Consider the following 23096-nt stretch of genomic DNA (forward strand, 5'->3'; position numbering starts at 1 on the left):
TTGGTGGCATTGGATTTTTGAGCATAGAATAAGTCTTCAATCTGAACATATTTATATTAAAGGGTGGCAATACCTAGATGATATTTGAGTTACCTAAGAGTTTTTTATGCCATTAAACATTGTTTACAAGGCTCAAATCAAATTTGCTGAGTCACAATAATGAGTTTGACAAGCAGAGGATAATCATAAATTTGTTCTATAACAAATTATTCCAAACAGTTTGGCTACAAATGTTCGCTTTGCAAATATGACAAGATAATCAGAACAAATAAAATCTGAAGCTATTGAATAAGTACTTAAATGCAGCCTCAATATACTTAAATCTGAGATATCACCTGTATTAAGTAATAAAGCATTTCCTAAATGTGAAGACCACTATTAGAACAGAGCTAACATTTGTATACTGATTTTTCTGGTTTTGAAGACAAATTCATGCCAGAACAATTAAATTTACTTTCCTGATGGAGTAACAAGGATATAAATAGGAGAAAATCAATAGACATAATCTCATATTATGATCAATACGTAATTTCTGTTATCGAGACCTAAGAGATATGGTGCTTTGTATAATTAAAATTTTGTTAGTTTAGAGTCATTATAGAAAACATATAAGAATAATCGGTCTTCAAATAACTTTAATATATAGCATTAACATTTATCTGTGTATCTTTAGCTACTAATGCAGTATTTGATTTTAGGCCCTCAGTAAGTGTTTATTAAATGCTAAATGTAAGTAAACTTTTTCCTGAATAGCCAGTATCATCAAAATATTAGGATTATTCTATCATTTTAAATAGAATTACCATCTGCTCAAAGTAGAAGAGTACAAAAATTGTGTTGAATCTATATTGATTACATGATTTACTGTTGAAACTTCATATTGAAATAAAATTTCTTGGCTTAAATTTGTTTGCAAATTTTTTTGCATATAATTATTATTTCTAAACACATCTTTGCTCTTTTGTGACCTCAGTAGTGTTCAATGCTGAATAAATATAGATTTATGATTTTTGTTTTTCAGATAGAGGGTCACTTTAAAATCTGGGAATAGTCATAGAACATTGGCCATGTTCTTGGCATTTTTCTTATCTCTAGTGAGACTCTGTAACATTTGAAAATACTACTCTTCATATCCTCCTGGGTGATAAAGGTTGAAGTAAAATGTATTTCATAAGTTCAGAAGAGTCATTTACCAACTATAAAAATGTCCTAAAACCTCTTGTTGATTTTAGCAGCCTTCTAGGGAGAAGAAAAGAGCTGGCGAAAGGAAATGCCAAATTTGGCTGTAGCAGCGCCTGTGGTTTAATCTCCAGAAATGTGTGTCCAAAACTTCATTCACTTTCTTAGCACCTTTATGAGTTTTTTCATATTCTTTACTATTTTCTTACTCTTTTTCTTAAAATTACCTCCCTTTAAATAATTCAGTTCAATGTTGAAAAAGAAATGTTATAATATTATCACAAAAATGGTAGTAGAAATAATTATAAAAATAAATACTGTGAAAAAAGTAATTCAACTCTAGACAGGTATCATTAACTATGATGGTTTCATGCTTGAACCTTGCTCTCTTGATGTTAAAGAGTGAATTAGTGAGTTTAAGGGCATGGTAAAAACAGGAAATCACCAAACATGTATGTTCTAACTTAAAAACCAGAAGCAGATTAGAGATTTGAGTCAATGTTATTTAATTCCATGGGCATTTATGGCTAAAATTATCTTAAGTACTAGAAGTTGTACCCTATTACACAAACTGGAAATATTGCTCTAGATAAAGCTTTTTAAGGTCTCCAAATCAGTCATGAAGGATTTTACCAAATTATAGCTTCACCATACGACAGAAAGTGAGTCCCATTCCATTTTCTCTCTTTCCTTTTTTTTTTTTTTTTCTCGTATTAGCATGCCTTGAGAACTGTATTAGCATGCTTTAAGAAATAAAGTCAGAGAAGCCCAAAGATCAGTATTGTTTTAGGGACTGATAATATAGGTAGAAACTAAGGGCCATGTAGTTGATTAAAAACCACTTAATGTCTAAAGTCCCTATGAAAAGAAAAAATTATATATAAAAAAGGAAGTATAAGACCTACAATAATCTAGCTAGACTTGAGTAAGGCTTTTGATTTTTGTCTCATGTTACTACAAAAACAAGACAAACAAAAAAAACTAGATTAATCTATAAGCCAGTAAGTAGCAAAGTCAATCTAAAGAAGATTTAGCACAGCATTGAAAAGGAATATGAACTTTACAGTTTAAAAAGTAATTCAAATCAAGTTTTTTTTTTTTTTTTTTTTTTGAGACAGAGTCTTGCTCTGTCGCCCAGGCTGGAGTGCAGTGGCAGGATCTCGGCTCACTGCAAGCTCCGCCTCCTGGGTTCACGCCATTCTCCTGCGTCAGCCTGGTCCAGAGTAGCTGGGACTACAGGCGCCCGCCACCTCGCCCAGCTATTTTTTTTCTATTTTTAGTAGAGACAAGGTTTCACCGTGTTAGCCAGGATGGTCTCGCTCTCCTGACCTCGTGATCCGCCTGCCTCTGCCTCCCAACGTTCTGGGATTACAGACGTGAGCCACCGTGCCGGGCCCAAATCAAGTTTTTAAAGAACAGAAAGTTGAGCTTCATTTTTAAAGTCTTGGATAATACTAAGGAAAATAACAACATAAAAATAATTCGAGAAATTATTGCTCATTTATAGATAAAGTTCGGAAGAAAAACTATAAAGTAAAAAACAAAAGTGGAAAAAAGATACATAAAAATTTAGTAAAATAGTATAGGAGTAAATGCATCAGGAAAGGATGTGAAACCAAAGAAACCCTAAGTAGGGAATGAGTCATTAATACGATATTTTATTTTAAAATCTTATTTTCAAATGGTACTAGAGTGAAGAGATCATGATATGTAAGTATTAAGAGATAACTATTGCTGTTTTTTTTAAATAGTGGTTGGATTCTTATTACAGGATGAATCCAGTTTTCATTTGTCAATTTTGAACAACAGCAAAGTTGTCAAAGAAGAGAAACTAACGTGAGTAAAGATGTAAATTGGATTCCAGGAGGAGAAGGAAAGGAGTTGGAATGATTTACTGTTTAATCTGAAGAAACAATGTCTGAAACGAAATTTAATTCCAACCAAATTTACATATCTATATCATTTGTCTATCTTAATTTTCTGATCTGTAAATGAAAGTAAAAAGAATTTTAGCCTAAAATTTCTGTTTCACTTGATGAAAAAAAGTGTTTATTTTCCTAATATTAAGACAAAATAAATAGGCAAATCTAGTTTATGAACAATGTAACTCTCATGGAGACATATCAAGGAATGTAAATTATAATTATAAACTAAATCAATTAGTAAAATATCTCTGTCATGAAAATAACATGATACTTTCCATAATGACAGTGTATCACTTTTTTTTTTTTTTTTTAAGGCAGAGTCTTGCTCTGTCGCCCAGGCGTGCAGTGGCACAATCTCAGCTCACTGCAACCTCCACCTCCCAGGTTCAAGTGATTCTCCTGCCTCAGCCTCCTGAGTAGCTGGGATTACAGGGATCCACCACCATGCCCAGCTGGCCGGGCTGGTTTTGAGCTCCTAACTTTAGGTGATCCACCAACCTTGGCCTCCCAAAGTGCTGGGATTACAGGCATGAGCCACTGTGCCGGGCCTGTGCATAACAATTCTTAAACTCTACATTTAAACATTTAATGAATCTTTTTCATTCATTTAACACAGATAATTACAGAATGCCTATGTGTACTAGGGCTGTGCTAGGTGATGATATAACATTAATTATTTATTTTCCTTATCAATTCAAATAATTTACTTATATATCTTATATTCATTATACTACTATTTAGCATGTTTTGCAGGTATGTTCTTAGAGATATTGAACGCATTATTTTAAAAATATCCTCAAGTGTACATTTTGTTTGCAGAAAAGATTTTTTTTTGGTTGTTAGTTAGGCTTTGGAAGTTAATGTTCCATTTTATTTTAAGTTACAGAATAAAAAAATCTATTTATCTTGTAAGATTTTAAGTTTAATTTACAAATGTGGTTATTCCATTTACTAATGTAGTGAATGCAATCATCACCCTAGAGACCCTTTAGCTTTAATCCCATTTATATGTTTTGTTCAGTAAACTTCCTTAAGTATTCAAAACTATTATTAATTGAAAATAGCTAAAATATACCACTTTGACTGCTTTTAAGGGTTTTGTAGAACTGACATATGTAAAAGTATTTTGTAAACTCTCAATTAAATACACAAATATGGCATTATTATTATTAAATTACAATGTCAGATGTGTTACCATATTGAAATGATTCATCAAAGAACAAACTGCATGATTTTGCTCATAAGTGCTTTAATAATTGATTAGTTTTTAAGATGTTTATGTTTTTTTAAAGTACTTTTTCTGCCCTGAATTAGATGGGATTTGAGGAAAATCAAATTTAGGTGAATTAAAGTCCTCAGAAGAATTTAAACATTTCTCCAACTAATGATAGTCTGCCTTAAGCACCAAGAAGCATTGTAAGGAAGCATCAGTTTGGGCTTCAGAAGACAGCCTCATGACAAACCTTTTATCCTCGCCTTGCGACAAGGACCCCGTGCAGAACAAGGATTTTGAAGTGTGCAGTTGGCCACAAATCCTTGGGGTTAGTTTTCAATCTAGTGGGACGACAGATAAATCAATTAGTGTATAACAAATTAAAGATGGTGAATGCCTTTAACTGCTAACATACTTTGAGGCAGTCACATCTTACAGAAAGCTATCTCCCTACAAAATGACAAGCCTAAGCAAGGCTTACATGTGAGTCTTTTAACCCTAAATAGGTAAGGCTTAATGAGAAACTAAAATTCAGAATAGCAGAGTATCATTGAGAGTAAATTGATAATAGCTAAATTAAAGCTTAAAAGTATACAGTATATCTTCTTTGTTCATAGGGGATTTGTTCTAGAGATGTGGGGAAATGGAAAATCCTCAAATAGTGTACAAAGAATAATGATAATAGAAATTTATTCGTAAAAAAGAGTTTGTTATTGTCACAAAACACATCAGAGGCCACTGACATTTCTCTCCAAAGTTTTCCTGGTATTTCTTAAAATTTTTGAATTAAATATCTTCAGTCTCAGTTAAGTACTAATCATTCTTAAGACCCTGAAGGATCTTATCATCTCTCCCCAGTAAGACTTTTAATAGATTCCCTGCTTCAATTTAAAGTTCTTAAACTCAAAATCTGAGTTTTATTTATTTCTGCCTAACATTTGTGACAACTGTAAAAGCTAACAGACCAAAACATGACAAAACATAAATGTAAACATAATGAATAAATGTTAGGCAAAACCTGGTGTAATCATTACCCAAATTAAAAAATAAAATATTACCAGCAGTGTAAAATCTCCTTGGGAATGTAAATGTATCAATTACATCCCTCTTTCAGTACTCTACAGGTAACTGCCAATCTGATTTACGGTAATCATTCTTAGCCTTTCTTTATAGAACTACTCTCTATGTGTACATTTGAATATAATATAGTTTAGATTTCAGTGTTTTACCTTTATGTAAATGGCAACATATTGAGGCATTGTGTTTTTCTCAGTATATTTTATTTTTTTTCATTTTATTGATTATAGCTGTAGTCATTGTCATTGCTATATACAATTCACTGAACAAATAAAGCATAATTTACATATTTATTTTACAATTGATAGACATTTGAGCTGTTACTAATTTGGGGCTATTCTCAAAAATTCTGCTATAAACATATTTCTATTTCTATTATTGCATTAAAGGAAAGTACTTAAGTCTGCCAAATTTTTTGATTGGGTTATGTTTATTTTTCTTACTGATTTGGAGGGTTTTTTTTCTATATTAAGATGAGTCATTTTTTTGGGTGGTTATATATACATGGCAAATATTTTCTCCCATTTTGTGACTGTATTTTCAATTTTGCCACTGTGTCTTCTGATAAATAGAATACTTAATTCCAATGCAATGAAATGTATGTCTTTTCTTTTATGGTTAGTTCCTTTTTGTGTATTTTCCTGAAACAAGGTTATAAGGCTGTTCTCCTATATTTTCTTAAAGTTCCAAAGATTTCCATTCTATATTTAAATCAATGGTTCATCTGGAATTAGCTTTCATATGTAGTGCTATGTAGGAGTCTAATTTATTTTTTTCCACTGGCTACCCAATGGTACCAGCAGAATTTATTGAAAAGATCAATCCTTACTCACTGCTCTGTTGTACCATCTTTGTTTTATATCAGAGATCTATATATCTGGAAGTCAGTTTCAGAGCTCTCTAGTCTTTTCTATTCATCTATGTGGCATCAGTGTGACTGCCACTTGATTTGTCTACCTTGCACCAATTTGACTGTTTTAATTACTATATCTTTGTTATGGGACTTCATAAATGGTAGAGTATGTTATCCTTTCCTGTTTTTCTTCATTAAAAATTACTGAGGTTTTCTTGGTTTTGTGCATTTTTATACAAAATTATAAAAAGTTTCTTCTATTCCACATATTGGATTGCCCAATTAACATGGTATATTTTTCCATATTTCAAATTTTCTTTAACTTTTCAATAAAGTTTTATAATTATTCTCACACAAATAATGCACATCTTTTATTATAGTTATTTAAAGGTGCTTTTTTATGTTTCTGTAAATGGCATACTGCTACATTTTCTTTTTTAATTATTTGTTGCATCAATAGAAATACAACTGATTTCATAAACTTTATATCCAGAGACCTTGATAAACTCTTTAATTCTAGTGGGGGTGTGTGTGTGTGTGGTTTGGTTTTTTTTTTTTTTCTTTTTTTTTTTGGTAAATTCTCATAAATACTGTACTTTAACAATCATGTTGACGTGGTGTCATTTGTTTGGGGAAATACCCGAGGTTCACTGTTTAGTGCTAAGGAAATTGAAGATGCAGACACACAAGGAGTGGGGTTAAAAGTAGAAAATTTAATAGGCGAAAGAAAGAAGAGAAAAGCTCCCCCATGTAGAGGAAGGGAGGTTCCAAAAAGGTCTTCCGTTTCAGGGCAGGATGCAGTTGGCTTTATAGAGGGGCTTGAGGAAGTGGTGTCTGATTTACATAGAACATAGTGGATTGGTTGGACCAGATGTGACGTTTACATAGCTCACAAAGAGGCTGGCCGTCCCACCCTAATTTCTTATTATGCAAATGCGATCTTTACCTGGCTGGCCTCAGGTTACCTGCACATGTGGCAACAAAGAAAAGGGAAGAGAAAACCTCCATGTTGAATATACCTGGCTTCCAGGTATCCCTTTTCTATTGGTACAGTTGCAGGCATTTACCTATGCAAGCTTCCGTATCTATGCTTGCGGCTTGATTTTTCAGGCTGCCCTAGAGAAAAAATGATTTGGGGGCTGCTTTTTATTAAAAGGAAATTCCACCAAGAAATCTTTTATGCTTACTAACTGCCTAAATGATTTCTTTTTAACTCCTATATCAATGTCATATATCATCTACAAATAATATCAATTTTGATTTTTTATCTTTCCAATTCTTAATATAGTCATTTTTCATGTTTTACATCATTAGCTAGGATACTTTGTACAAAGTTTTATAAAAGTAGGATTGTTGGGCAAGATTGTCTTATGTTTAGTCTCAAAAATGCTAATATTTTACTATTATTCATGATGATTGCTATAGTTTTTGAAGCTGCTCTGTTAGATTAGGAAAATTCTTATTGTTTTAGTTTTCTAAGCATTTTTATCAGCAATAAATATTGAACGTGCAGAAGTGGTTTTTCTGCCTCAATGAGATTATCATATATTTTCTCTTTATTTTTCTATGTAATGAATTATGTCAATTGATTTTCTAGTGCAAAACCAACTTCACATTGATAATATAATCCCAATTTGGTACAATAAAGTATCATTTAAAGGTTTTTCTGGCTTTTAAAAAATCATTTTTCATAATGAGATTGGTCTATAGCATTTCTCTCTTATTCTTGTCAGGTTTGGGTTTCAACAATAAGCTAACTTTATAACATAAGTTGGAAAATAAAACCTCTATTTTTATTCTGTAGAAGAGCTTATGTAAAAGTGAATTTATTTATCATTTGAATGTTTTGTATAACTTTCTTGTGACACCAAATGGGCTGGAAATTTTTTGTGTGAGAAGATTTTTAATTGCTGATTCAATTTCTTTAACAATTTAAGGCCTACTAAAGTTTTGTATTTCTGCTTGAGTCAGTTTTGATAGTCTGTAGTTTTTAGAAATTTATTTACTTTACATAAATTTTCAAAATTATTGGCATAAGCCTTTTCATAATATGTATTTATTATACTTATATTTTGGCAGAATTTGCAGTAGTATATCCTTTTTCAATCTATTCACTTGTTTCTGCCCTCTTGATTAGTATCAGCAGAGGCTTACCAACCTTATCATTACACATGGGTATTCTTTGCACTATGTATTTCTTTTCCATTTCATTAGTTTTGGCTTTTATTTTTATTATTTTCACCAATCTACTTTTTTATTTTTTATTTTTAAGACAAGGTTTTTCTCTGTCACCCAGGCTGGAGTGCAGTAGTGTGATCATGGCTCATTGCAGCCTTGACCTCCTAGACTCAAGTAATCTTCCCACCTCAGCCTCCCGAGTAGCTGGCACCACAGGTGTGCACTACCATACCTGGCTTACTTTTGTATTCTTTTGGAGAGATAGGATTTTGTCATATTGTTCAGGCTGGGAAAGATACAGATATTTTATTTTTTAATTATAATATTGATTTATCACCTAATTATATTAAACTCAGGGAAAATACACATTCAAATCTTTAGTTATTTTCAAAGGAAATGTTAGTGCAAGATATCAAGCACAATATGTGAATACTAACGTTTTTAACCAGGTATCTAGATATGTGAAATTACAAAAAGATGGGAAAAATAACCATATGCAGATTTTCAAGTAAAAGATCTATAACTTGTTCGATAAACCCTGGAAACCCTTTACCTACTCCATGACATAAAAAACATCAAAGTATGTGTGCGGCGAGAGAAAGAGAGAGAGAATTATCTGAGAAGAGGTTGTCTTTGTCGAATATTATCTTTGAATCCCATTCCCACCTCCTCCATCCCCAAGGAGAAGGGCTTGTCTGCTCCCTCAATCCAAACCTACTTTAATTTGTGATCCATACAGTCAGAAGGCATAACAGCCTAGGATCTGACTCACGCCTGGGAAATCCAGAGAATTAAAGAGAGCTGATAGCTGCCTAACTGCCTTGGTGTAGGACCGGGAGAGTTGTTAGCCATGTTGAGAATAAGCCTGCACTGCTGGATGTTGCCAGGGAAAGAGGTACTGGACTGTTTCCTGTGGGCCAAATAAAAGGGAGAGAGAATGAGAGTGTGGGCTTAGGATTATCCTGAATTCCATTCGTTAGCTCTACCTGGAGGACTGGGAACATGAAGAAGCTCTCAGTTGACAAGGACAACCAGTGCTTTGGAAGGGGTAACCAGTGAACTCGCGGAATAGGTATCCATTCACATGAGCCAAGGAACTACAGAGGACAGAGGCTGAAAAGTGCACTTTTGAGGAACCCTTGAAAGTATACCATTCAGCAGTTGGGTTTTAACGATCTCCCAGAATGTGAGCACAGCTTATGGCGCCACATCAAGTAACATCTTTCATTCATGCTCTCACTTCTTCCTTACTCTGCTCCCGGTACAGTTGATCAGAAAGGAGCTTGAGAGGGAACAGGAAAGCAGAAAAATAGAGAACCTCTAAAAAAGGCACTTTGTAGAATTCTACTCCACACTGGCATGACCTACAAGAGAGAAATTTTAATTATAATTTTGGATCATATATTCTAATTTCTAATTGATACACTCTGAAACTTTAGTTGTCCACAGAACTGTCCATTTTTTAAGGGTTAGCAAAAAAGCCATAGGTTTCCAATAGTTTCATCAAAGATGAAACGTTTATATTCACCAAATCAATATTAAAGAGAGAGTGGGAAACAAAAATAAAATAGAATTTTAATTACATTTTATGATTTGTGGTTTTTCTATGTTTTTAAATCATTTTCTAAGTTTCTTGCTTTCCTAAGACTATGAGACAAGAGTGATAATCACTGCTAAGTTAATTATTTATAGTAACATTTAAAAAAAAGCAATCATCTTTATGAAAAATGGAAAGATTTGGCACCTAGAATGTGTCTTTAAAATTCTCAGATTGAGCTGGCAAGCCTAGTTACTTGTAGCAAAAGGCCACTAGAACCCTATCTTTTCGATATCCATTGAGTCACTACAAACATGGTGACAGCTTTGCAGATTGTATGCCTAAAGCTTAGACAAAACCCTACAGCTACTATGAAATAGGTGATGAGATTGACCCAAATGCCCATGGGTCATGCAGAGAGGTGAAAGAGGATAAGGTAGGGTTTAAATACATATATGTTTGTAGAAATAAGGGGCATTTCTCAATTTAAAGGGCTGCTTATTACTCAGATCTAACTGAATATCATGAGGGAATATGAAGTCCAATTTGTCAAAAAAAAAAAAAACCCTGAAAATACAACTTTATTTCTTTTATTGTTGTTATTGTTGTTTTGCAAAATTTCCTTATTTTAAAATATTTATAAATATTTATACAGTCATAAAACACACCTGGTATGTTATATGCTTAGTGTGGTCAAACAACATACACATTCAAGTTAGAGGTCAAGGGTTGCTAGCTTGTAAATTCTGGAAGATAGACTGCTAAATTCTTCATGTAAGTTATCCTAATTCATTAAGTAATGGCAGACTGATGTACCAGTTGTCAAATTTCAGTCTGTTGTTTTTTGATACTAGAAGTTTGACTACCCTTCTAGCCTAGATTCATAGTATAGCTTCTGCATTTTTTTTTCATGCTCACAAATGCTAGTAATTTAATCCTCTATATATTATTAAACTCTTCTTACAGTTAACAGTTCTCTGGGAACCAGAAATATTTGTGTTTGGATTATCTAATGCATCTTGATCCCACTTGAAACTTTGAAGGGAATACCATAATTGTTTCTCTAATAAAACTATTATTAAAGGTGGCTAGATTTCTTGAGTATCCTATAGGATAGAGGCCAGGATCGTTCAATGTTAATGAAAACATGAGGGAGATTAATAGTAGAAGTGAAAGCAATTGATGTGATTTTATAATGATTAGGGAATGAAGGACGCCTCTTTTCAAGGAGATTGTCAAACAAAGCTGGAATTTAAGCCTGTATGCCTAGTGAGATTTCAGCACTTCAACTAATATTTGTCTTAACCAAATCTGTCCTTGGCCAAATTTGTCCTAAACTAGTACAAGCAAAAAATAATAATAATAATTTAGATTAAATTTATGCCAACATTTTCCCTGAAAGCCCTAGACTCTAACACTTTCCTTGAAAGGTAAACATCTCTGCTTACCTTGTGGATATGGGACAGTGAAAAGAGCACACTTCACATCGAGTGGATGGAGGGAAGAAGGATTGGCAAGAGCTTTAATGGCAAGAAGGAAGAACTCCACTGGGTACTGGCCTTGTAAGAGTGGCTAGAGGGCCTGTGCGGGATACTCTTCTCAAATCCTTAGAGCAATTAATGAGTTTCCCCATTTCTTCTTCCCAGCTTCCCAGCTCTCTTAGACGGTTTCTCTCTCTCTCCCTGCCTCTGTCATTTCTTCAATCTCTTTAAACCTCATTTTTATTCTCAATCTTTTTTTCTGGATGTTGGTTTCTCTCCCCACCCTCTCTCCAAGTATTTTTTTCTAGCCCCACTCCTAACAAATATCTCCCATTTACATATAAATGAGACCACATGGGGAAATGAAAAACATGTTTTTTGTTGATGTGTACTATGAGAAATGTCTCTCATGACACGGAATTGGCCTCTTACATGCAAAGCAGATGCTTTCTAACATCCCTAACTGAAAAATCTCGAAAGGAAATAAACATTAGGAAATAGAATAAAACATTTTGCTCCAGAAGGAGCATATCTAGTGATAACAGGATGAAAATGAAGCAAGATAACTTCAGGCAAAATATATAAGAATTGTTTGTTAACACAAAGATTATAGAACTGTAGATCTGGAAGAAATCTTTCATATCACATAAATGAGTGTGGTAACACTCATTTTATAGACATGAAAATTAAAGCCTTGAGAGGTTAAAAATTTTGCCTGCCTCAGTCACACAGCAAGCATGTGGCCCCTGGTAACTAACCCACGGGCTCTTGGCTCAAAGGTTCAGTGTATTCTTCACCACTACAGTATGCTGGCTTGTCACACCAGTCAGGGCTCAATGGGAAAAAATATAAGAAAGTTGGTATATTGTCAAATATATTCTTTTTTTGAGTGAAAGTACCCTTTCTTTTATGTAATATTCTAATGAATAGCATATGTATTATGGGGAAAGGATTCTGTATTTAACAAAGAACAAGGTGGTTTATCTCATATCAATTGCACAAAGGGTGTTTGGCTTATTTACTAATCTAGGAACAACTGAATTATCTGGTGCTTTTGCTTCTGCACAAGATTAAGATAAAGTTAATTACTCAACATACTGAATTAATACTTCAAAGTTGGAAAGGCAAACTACGTAATCAAAGTGCCTTTACAATTGAATTTTCATAATTTTACAGTCTGTCCTGGTGGGGGTGGGGACTAATCTGATCTGAATGGTTCAGAATTACCTGATGAATTACAAATCACTAATTTTTGTGTATGTGAGCAAGAAACAGGAATGACTTGGCACTTGTATTCAGATATTCACGACACTCTGGTATGATTTAAACAGTCACTAGAATTCAAAGTTAAGTATTTTCTGCTATTTATACAACAGTAAGATGGTAGGTCAACTTCATAAAGCAAATCAAATAAGTTTAGCCAACCAAAAGAGTATTCCAAAATACACTTACTGCGTCCCCTCTACAGAGAACAGGGATAAAAATAAATATTGCCCTCAAGTAACTGAAAACAAATCTAGGAATGCCTTGGGTATTTTCAACTCTGCTGACTTTTGAAGAAATAGAATTCTCCAAATTAAAGCAAGGGCTAGCTACTAAATATCACCTATGTGCCCAAAAATAGGTCTTGGGAAACACACACAAAAAGAATCACTTAGAAATTGTCCTTGCTTCCCATATACAGTTAAGTTGTAACAAAACCTAATAATAGATGTTTAAATGATTTTTTCTTCTCCTTTGTAAACCTTTAGAATTTTAAACTTTAATTGATAAAAAATCCTGTACCCAACAAATGAGGCTGTCAAAAAATGAAAAGGAAAGAGAAAAAATAAAAAGTTCATTGATCACATGATTTAATTATTCTAATCCCAATAATGCAATTACTTAATGAATCTTTAAGTTAGTTCACTCTGTGCATTTAAAAAAAAGATGAGTCCCACTTCTAAAAATTGGGTTTGCAGAGAGAGATAATTGGGGAAGTCTCGTGGTTGTTTAGAGTCGTCACAATGGCTTTGAGCTGATCAATGTAGGAGTGGTCTTTGTATCCCAGGGAGAGTGCCCAAGAATTCAACGTTTATGTTCTCACATTTGCTGAACACCCTAGGAGGGCGATTTCGCAGTTCATACCACAAAAAAGTATTTCTTTTCCCACTTCAGTTAAAAATAAATTCAATGTGTGACACAAATGGTTTTCCATGTTTTGTGTGTGTGATTTTTATAACTGAAGCATTATTTCAACACATGGCCATTTGGATGTGAACAGCCATAAAAATTATGTAAAGGTATTATGGCTAAAATAGAAATGATACAATGGTAGTTAAAGGCCCAACTAGTAAGGGAAAGTTCTGAAATTTATGGAATGGTTTCCTATTTCTCTCTTGATTCTGTGAGTTAATGTTAACTTATACAATAATAGCTAATGTTTTAGTAATTTATGACATGCACAGTATCTAAAATGGGTATTGCCATTGTCATGTAACACCAATACCATGTCAACATGTATCTTTCTTCCCATTTTTTACATGCAGAAACTGAGATTAAGAAAGATTTAATGTCTGGGTCAATTTGAGCATACTTAGAAGCTAGACTCCTTAAAGTTTTCACATTAAGACCGTGTTTCCTTCCACTAACTTATTTAAGCTCTCAGATTAATCTACATTCAATACTTTATGAGAGTAGTAACAATATTTGAGGATGTTGACTATTTTCAGACTAAAACGTTAGAATTTTTATTAAATACAAACACAATTTTGCTTATTAATTTGAGTGATTAGTTTACAGATGAAGTTAAATAACACAAATCTGAAAAGTATTTGAGAAAATACACCTGTTTGCATATAATGTATAAAATTGTGCCTGCATATATTGTGATTAAAATATTACTTGGCAGTCATCTTACTAGTATCTCACATCAGTTCTATTGTGAAAAAATTTCAGATGCTCATTTTTTACTTTGTGAGAATTAACATTATAATTGTTTAAATATTTTCTGCTTCTGGATTGGAATCAACTTAGAAATAAAATATTTTATCTACAGTGCAAGATATGAGTTCCAAAACTCAGCAAAACTTTATATAACTTTTGTCTCATATCAGACACTATTTTGGGTGCTTTCTGCATATTACCTTGTGTGATTCTTCCAATATCCCTATGAGGTAATTCCTTGTAGAGATATTGCAAGAACCACATAAGGCAATCATCTCCATTTTACAGCTGAGGAAACCAAAAGTTGAGAAACTTGTCCAAGTTTACACAGTTAGTAAGTGACAGAGCTGGAACTTGAACTCAGACAATCTGTCTCCAGAAGAATTACAAATGTGACACCAAATGATTAATTCACTGATAGCTATTTCCTCTTTGTTTCTTTCCTTCTTTTCCAAGTCCTATGTTAGCTTCACTGACATTTATAGCCAAGTACATGTTTTTTTCAACCAACATAACAATGACTGGTAGGCAAATGCCTACAACTGCTTCCAACCCATCGCCTAAAAATTAATTGAATCCAGGATATTAAGAAAACATTATTGCTAAGTAAAAATTCATTTATGGCATTATAGTCTTAGTTGTCAGTTTAGAAGGCTGAAGTTGCTGTGAGGCGCAGTAGTGACTTCTAAATTACTCGAGCGGCAAGTCTTTATCCTTATTCGTTTTCAGAAAACTCAATTTACTGGAGTGTCACTACAACAGAAGGTAGCTGAAGGGCAACAGTTCTTGCTTTGATTTTAAGCCACACCACCTTTGTGTGACTTTATACTATTTCCGAGCATCTGTTTCTTAATCAGTAAGATGGGATAAAACTGGCCTTGAAATTTGTGATGAAAGTAATGTGTGTAAAGCGCCTGGCACAATAAATGGTGGATGCCAGTAAATGTTGTGACAATACTTCTTTGGGCTAACTTGGACCATTCCCAACTGTGATCTCCATTCTCTGGTCTTTGACGCAACCAATACAGGTCTCAGCTAGAGTATGACTGATTCAACGGATTTAAGAAAACAGTTCACATTTCAGATGAAAAGCACAGAAAGAATAAAATCAATGACATCAACATTTTTTACTACTAACCTCACAGTATAATTCATTACTGCAAACAGGCAAATAATTGCCTTAGAATGGAATCTGTTTAGAATATTGTTAAGCTTATTTAACAAAAGATTGATCAAAGATATTTCATTTTTTGGAAATGAAAAAGAAGAGGGGTAGTACATATTAATTAGAGTGTCAGAGAAACTGAAACTAATCTTTAGTTAGATATACACTACCATCTAAACTAAAATGTTCTCATCAAGAAATATAATAAATCCTGGATTTTCCTAAATAGCAGAGCTGAAACAAGGGCTTCTGTTCAGACAGTTTATTAAAAAAAATTTATCTCAGGAAGAGGAATAAAGGACTAAAACAATGAAACTGGAGCAGGAATATAAGAGAAAAGCATTTATGTATTCAGTGGCTCCATTCCCTCTTTTGTCAGGAGCTGTCTCAAAGAATGCTAATGCTCCTGCACTTCTAGTTCAGGCATCTGATAATGCCAGATTCTGAAACGCACCTTTATATCAGAATAGCACCAGAAAGAAAGCAGGATACATGCGTTAAAGTAAGGCAAGCAGCTGTCAGGTTACCCCTGTGCGTAGCTGGTTGCCATAGCAATAACTGGAGTAAACATGGCCGGAGAAGATGTAGGGAAAGACACAACAGGAATCTAATGCTCATAGGGTGACTTCTTCTACTTTGGGACTAAGTATGATTATCTCCATATACATCATTCTACAGGATATGAAACCTCTATTCAAGTTTTAAAAATCTATTTTTCTTATGGTTGCCCCAAATTTGGGAACCATATACTGCCCTTTCTAGATGTAATTGACACCACTGTTTCCCATTGTGTGCAACAGTACAAAAAGGATCTTGTTTGCTAACTGAGAGAGCTTCTTCAATCAGCCAAAAGGTACTATTAGCCTAACCTAACAGACCTATAATGGATAGGAATTCAGTAGCTAGAAAGGATTCAGTACACAGGAATTGAAAGTTACTTAAATTCCTACTCTGAACTGGGCGTGATGGCTCATGCCTGTAATCCCAGCACTTTGGGAGACCAAGGCTGGGTCAGGAGTTCGCAACCAGCCTGGCCAGCATGGTGAAACCCTGTCTCTACTAAAAATAAAAAAATTTAGCCGGGCATAGTGGTGGGTGCCTGTAATCCCAGCTACTTGGGAGACTGGGGCAGGAAAATCTCTTGAACCCAGGAGGCAGAAGTTGCAGTGAGCCAATATCACACCGTTGCACTCCAGCCTGGGCAACAAGAGCAAAACTCCATCTCAAAAAAAGAAAAAATTCCAACTCTGACATTCAGTGTTTAGAAACGTGCATCTCATACTGTTCTTAAAGACAAAGAAGAAGTTGGAAGGTGATTACTAAGAAAAAAAGAATGTGAGTAACTTGAATTAGATAATTATTCACAAGTTAAAATATTTAACTGCAGCTTGGAATGTAACTTCACCAATGAAAAGGAAAGGATGGGCAGTTGTCTAGGAAATTCAAAGCTTTGTGAAACCCTTAAATATTCATTTTTTCTTAGTTTTCTGGGTAACTACAATCTTCAAGATAAAATTGCCAGATAATTTGTTTCTGACAACTGTACACATCTTTTGAAAGTAGGAGTTCTAGAATGATCACTTCTACTTTTAGGTGGGGATTATTAAAAATCAGCAGTGAAGAAAGAATGTAAAGAAATGGTTTGCAGACTAAATACTTTTCCATTTCGATTTGTTTTATATTGGTTCAGCCTTCCTACAATAGACTACTCATTTCAGGTTAGAGATACTGGTGTGGATTAAGCTCAATGGAAGTACTTAGCAAAATTATCTACTCTGAAGCAACTCACCTTACCTATAATGACAAATAAAGATGTATGGTATTTTTTTAACTTTCTTCCAACTTTTATTTTTGTAAACTTCGCTTCTAAAAAAGCCATTTTGTATTTTTGAGAAGTTGATTGGGAATAAGGTATCTCCTTGAATACTTTTAACTATAGGAATGTATTACATTGAGTATTTGATACCCAAAAAGAAGTAGAGCTGGTTCTGTTTAGATTCCTCCCCATAGTGGTTATAGTTTGAGAGCTGGCTAACCTTTGATAAGAATCCTTTCCCCTTATATTTGGTGCTCACTTTCATAACTGAAATCAAAATAATTGACTTTTTTCTATATTATGTTCTCTGATTTATACTCATCCATAACTTTTTCATAAGGACAAGGTAGTAAACTGTTAGGTGGTTGTCACAGGAAGAAATTAAAATATGAAAATAATAAGAAGGCAACTATTTCATTCAATTATCCATTCATTCAGATAACTGTGTCCTTATTATGTGTTCAGAACTGTTGCTGAGCAATCTGTAACAAATATAGCCTTGTAGATAAATAAGACATTCGTACAAATAACTGTGACAGAATTGGAAATAAGTGCCTTAGGAGAGTTAGATATATGGGCATCCGAAGAAAGACATATTGCTTCTCTCTGTTATTAATGTTACAATGGGCAAGATTAAGAAATATTTGTATTCAGGACTAAAGAACCTTCACCTCTCAACATCACCTCTGGCTCCAGGGGCATTCCAACTATGCATCAGACACTTTTAATTTACCATTGAACATCTCTACATAAATATCAGGATTTCAAAATCACCATGTCCAAAACCAAACATTATTTTTCTCACTAAATTGTATCCTCATATCTTTCCTAATCTCTGCTCCCAAGCCATTTTCCTGTTTCTGGTATTTAAAAAACTCTGTCTCTGCATTTCAGTCACATTATCCTTCATTGCCAGTCAATGATATGTCAACTCACACACTTTCTACTTCCTTAAAGCTCTTTCTAGACCCTTCTTTTTGTTTTATTGACACACTTTCAGACTGGCAATGACATTTGAACTAGTTTCCCTATCTTTTATTTCTCTTGACTCCAGTAGTCTAATCTGTATTCTGCTGACAGATTAATCTTCCCATTTTATAGCCATGATCATATAATTCCCATACTCAAACACATTTACAGACTCAAACTAATTAACTATATGAGTCAATATTTCTCATCCTGGTATTCAACATCTCCTGAGGCTATATTTCCAACCTTATTTCTCAGTACTTAACTATTCCCAAATTGTGACCTCTTTACATTTCTAGACTAGAATATACCAATGTTTCAACATATCTACTCAATAAATTCCGTTCGTCTAGAATCTCTTGATTTTCAAGCTTCAAAGCTTATAAGAATTTCCACTTTCATATGTGGCCTTTTTGGATGTCCTTATATCCAAAACCAGGCTAGTTGTAAATTTTCTGTCATTCTTCATTTACCTCTTAAAGCCTACAATATAATCAAACTTATAATAACTTCCCTCATCTTCCTCTCTCCCCTACTTCTACAGTGAGGGCTAAGTTTTATTAAGTTCTATAAACCTATAATATTTAGCATGGAGTCTGCCGATAGTGTGTTTAATCTTTCTTTTTCATGAAATTGAATGTTCAATCACTAACAAATGAATTTCTCCAAGCAATTAAATCCTTCTTCATATACCAATAAAGAAAATGGTGTTTGTCCCTGTCTGAGAATGCCTACAACATTTTAATATTTCCCAAGTTAAGGTAAATTTCAAAAAGCAAGTGGCACTTGATGAGTAAACACATATTGTTTTCTTCTTCTTGGAGGAATCTCTCTTCGTTAACTTCTCAGTCCTGACAGTCAAAAGCTCATCCATACATCTAGATTTAAAAGCCACTGTAGGGGTCTGTTCAGTTTTAAACACAATTTAGAAAACCTTAAGAAAGAATGGCAGTTCCCTTTCAGAAATCTCCCACACATATTTCAATAGAACAGCTTTCCAAATTGGAGACTGAAAAATATTATACCACCAACCAAGTAATAAAAAGTCACTCACTCACTGTGATGTAGAAAGACTCCCTTGATTTTCACAAACAGCACAAAAAAACTATATTGCATTTAGTTAAATCTGACAAAAACATCAGAAGAAGAGAAAAGTAGTCAATTTATCTAAAAGATCGTTATGTAGGAATAAATTACTATGCAAAAAAGCATGGATCTGCTTGACAGCTTGTGAATTTAAAGCAGATGAAATGCCTCCCTCCTCGCCCTCAAGAATCGACTTTGCTGATGAAATATGTTAATCATTCCCAAGTTTGAGGAACATATAAAACTCTGAAATCAATGTGTATCTGGAACTGGGAGTTAAGGAAAAAAAATGTACTCAATCAGCTTAGGAAATGCTTTATTTCCTGTACCCAATCTGCAAAAAAACAAAACAAAACAAAAAAAACACAGAACCAGGTACAACAAAATCATACACGTAGATGGGAAACTATCTTCTAGTCCTTTCATGCTCCACTCAGATGGCCAATTTATACTCTTGAGCTATAGCCTCCTCTTCTAAGACAAATGGGGTAGGTTTGGTTTGGTTTGTTCGTTTGTTTGTTTGTTTACAAATACTAGCCTTCAGTTAACAAGTAGACTTGTTAGCTGACTTGAAGGAGATAGTTATTATGTAACTATTGTCTCTGCTCAAATGGGAAATTATCCTAAAGGGGTTAACAGTTCATTAGAAAGAAGACACTGTTAACAGGTTAGGCTCATTACCAGTAAGCAATAGGAGGTTTGTATTTTCCCGAAATGACCATAATGGAAAAACCTGCCAGGACATCTCTGGGTTGTCCTTCACCTTCATGTCTTTCTCAAGGTCAGGTATTGCAGGCTACTTCTATTGATATTATTCCACTATACTTTCGGAAGGGTGAATGATCTATTCAGAGTTTAACAATGCTAGCAAAGTACTGTACCCGTCGATGCTTGCAGACCTGGAGCAGCGAGCAGCCTAAGCCAGACTTTCAGACTTTATACTAATCTGACACATCTAATTGTGAGCAATAATTTCCATGGCATTGAGATTTCTATCAATCTTCCCCAAGCAGACTGAAGTTACTTATAAGCTAGTGCAATGATTTCTGTGGCACCACATAAATATTCTTTACTTAAAAAAATCCAATTCCAGTAACTCTTCTAAGTTGAATTTTCTGGCCTTGATACCTGCTGCAACTTAACCCCAGAAACTCCAACATGCATGGTGGGCAAATGTATGTGAATTTGAAGTGTTTTTGAATTTGTACTAAATTTACATAGATATTTACATAGAAATGACTGATAAAATCAAAATTGTTCAGGGAGGGATGTACTTATTTTCCTCCAACATTATCACTGTAAATTAGAATTTTGTAACCAGTATTCTTTTAAATTGAGAATGAGCAAAATAAAATTAGAAATCAATGTTTTTGCTTTTTTTTCCCCCAAGATCCCTCAGAGTCTGAATCAGTCTTTACCAATTGTGTTCGTTTATGGTAGTTTGTACTTTGATTTTCATATTTATTAAATCTATTTTGTATTAAAATCACATGCTTATTTCTCCCAATAGTACATTTACCACTGTGGGCAAGGACATCTTACTTGTTTTTATGTTCCTTCCAGTACAGGGTAGGAACCTAATAAATATTGATTAAATTTAACTTTATTTTCAATCACTCAGGAAGGGTTAAAAGTCAAATGTAAATCATTCTCGATACTGTCCATTAATATACTCAAGGCTTATGAAGATGCATACCTATTTTTTATCTGAGTTTCTTAACCAGACGTCAATAGGTAGGATTTTTATGTGTATAAATTCCTGAAATGTTATGCAAAATGTATGTATATGTTTAGATATGTGCGTATTTCTTCAGCAAAAGTCTATAGACTGTAATCAAATGAATCTCTCTCTCTTCACCCTACCCCAAAATATTAAGATTCACTTCCCTAGGCAGCTTTATCCAACTTCTCAATCTATCAGAGCTGAAAATATAGTTGGGAAAAATACAGGCTAACATCTGCAATACAGTATCTCCGATTACAGCCTTTCACCTACACATGCCAATCTTATTATTTCTGAGCTGTGTCTGAAAAGAATACATTTTTGAGAGAGAGTACATTTTTAACCAGCATTCTATTCCTAGATTTTTATACTCTAAAGAGGCCATTGTATATTTCCAGTACCTTGTGATTTCATCAAACATGCTTTCAGGCTGCTGTACCCGCAAATATTTCCCTTCAGTAGAAACAAATACCGTCTCTCTCAAGCCTTCTCCATGCACTCCAAGTCGACATCCAAACACTCAACTCATCAAAGGAATTGCTGCATCTAAGTGTCAGGGGAAGATCCCTGAAAGTAAACTGAGGCTGAGTCACCTACTAAGTGATTTCCAATCCGTACCACCAGAGGAACAAGAGACAAAAATACCTGTTCTGTTTTCACTGCTGCAAATACTGGGCAGAAGGAAAAGAATGGTCACTTGAAGCAGTTCCATGGTGCCCGTAGATGGTGTCAATGGCTTCTCTCTCCAGAGGCAGGCAGGGACAATTCCCTCCCAGCCTGGCAGGGCCTTATTAGCAAATGGAAAAGGTGTACTGAATGTGAATAGCCACTGCCCATTCCTACTTATTTTGGGGGCTCTGATAAAGAACTGGAGGAAATACACACACTCCCTTTGGGAGTTCAGCAGAGAGGAGATTTATTGTTTCAGTCCCTTACAGGAACTCTTTTTTTTTCTCTCTCTCTTCCTTTGGCAGCTACTTGTGTTTTTGTTACTACGTTATTTTGTTCTTCTTCAACAGAAAGGTCGGGACTGGTTTTGAACAGAAACAGATCCTTCTTGAGAACGGATCACAGCGCCTTCTAACTTTTGTTTTGAAAGTGCATTCTGAAGTGGTTATAAAGGGGCCTCATTTAGCAGCTACTCAAGTTGGGATAAAGAGGCTTTCACTGCCCGAGGGTTAAATTTTAGAGCAAAATCCATCAGGAGTCAACTTAACTTTTCTCTTTCCAACTTGAAAGCCAGATTAGTGAAGGCCACCTTTTGGATATAAGTGAAAAATGGTATTAAATAGATTATGCTCTGCTCTTGAGTAAGCAAGAAGACTTTTAAATAGTGTACAGAGAAATTTTTCAGGATTTTTAAATAGAATTAAGCAAAGACATGTGAATGTCTATTGGTCACTCCTGGTTTTTACTAAAGGACTTTGATGATGAATAAGGAACGATTACTTATAACACCTCATGAATGCTCTTCTTTAGGGGACAGCATTGGAATGGCAGTGGATGAAATGTCATCACACATCAGTAAAGCTGGGAGAGGTTGACTCTTTAAGACTGGAATGCCAACCAGGCTGGATAATCTATATAGTAAGGATCACGTTGATGTCAGTCGTGACTGATTAAAACGTAGTGATAACACTGCCACAGTCCTGGGTACAACCCCTGTGTGTGTCAATGACTTAATATTTTTCTTCAGTCACAGGCTTCATGTCTCATTTTAGCTAATCATCCTTTTATGTACCTTTACTCATTAGGTCTTACTGGACAATAGTGTCAATGAATCAGTGTAGATTCATTTGCACCCCATCCCCCGCAAAAAAAAAATGTTCAAAAATTATACCTTTACCTGTTTGCAAGGAGGGCACACATTTCACTGCTGCACCATGCTGGAAAATACTTCATACAAAAGGAGTTAGACTGAGTCAACTGCTCAAAACATTTAAAAAACATTAACTTGTTTTATCCAATG

General features: G+C 34.3%; 1 protein-coding gene across 2 annotated transcripts in view; it reads right to left on the reverse strand.

Annotated features, from left to right (window-relative positions):
* EMCN (endomucin) overlaps window positions 1-21947 on the reverse strand; it is a 117482-nt gene extending 95535 nt beyond the window's left edge. For both annotated transcript variants that reach the window (XM_078002689.1, XM_001108331.5), the window contains exon 1: window positions 21773-21947. In XM_078002689.1, the coding sequence (XP_077858815.1) occupies window positions 21773-21839 (67 nt within the window). In that variant the 5' untranslated portion in view covers window positions 21840-21947. The remainder of the gene's footprint in view (window positions 1-21772) is intronic.
* Window positions 21948-23096: the final 1149 nt, after the last annotated feature.

The sequence above is a fragment of the Macaca mulatta genome, chromosome 5, assembly GCF_049350105.2.
Source record: "Macaca mulatta isolate MMU2019108-1 chromosome 5, T2T-MMU8v2.0, whole genome shotgun sequence".
NCBI lineage: Eukaryota > Metazoa > Chordata > Mammalia > Primates > Cercopithecidae > Macaca > Macaca mulatta.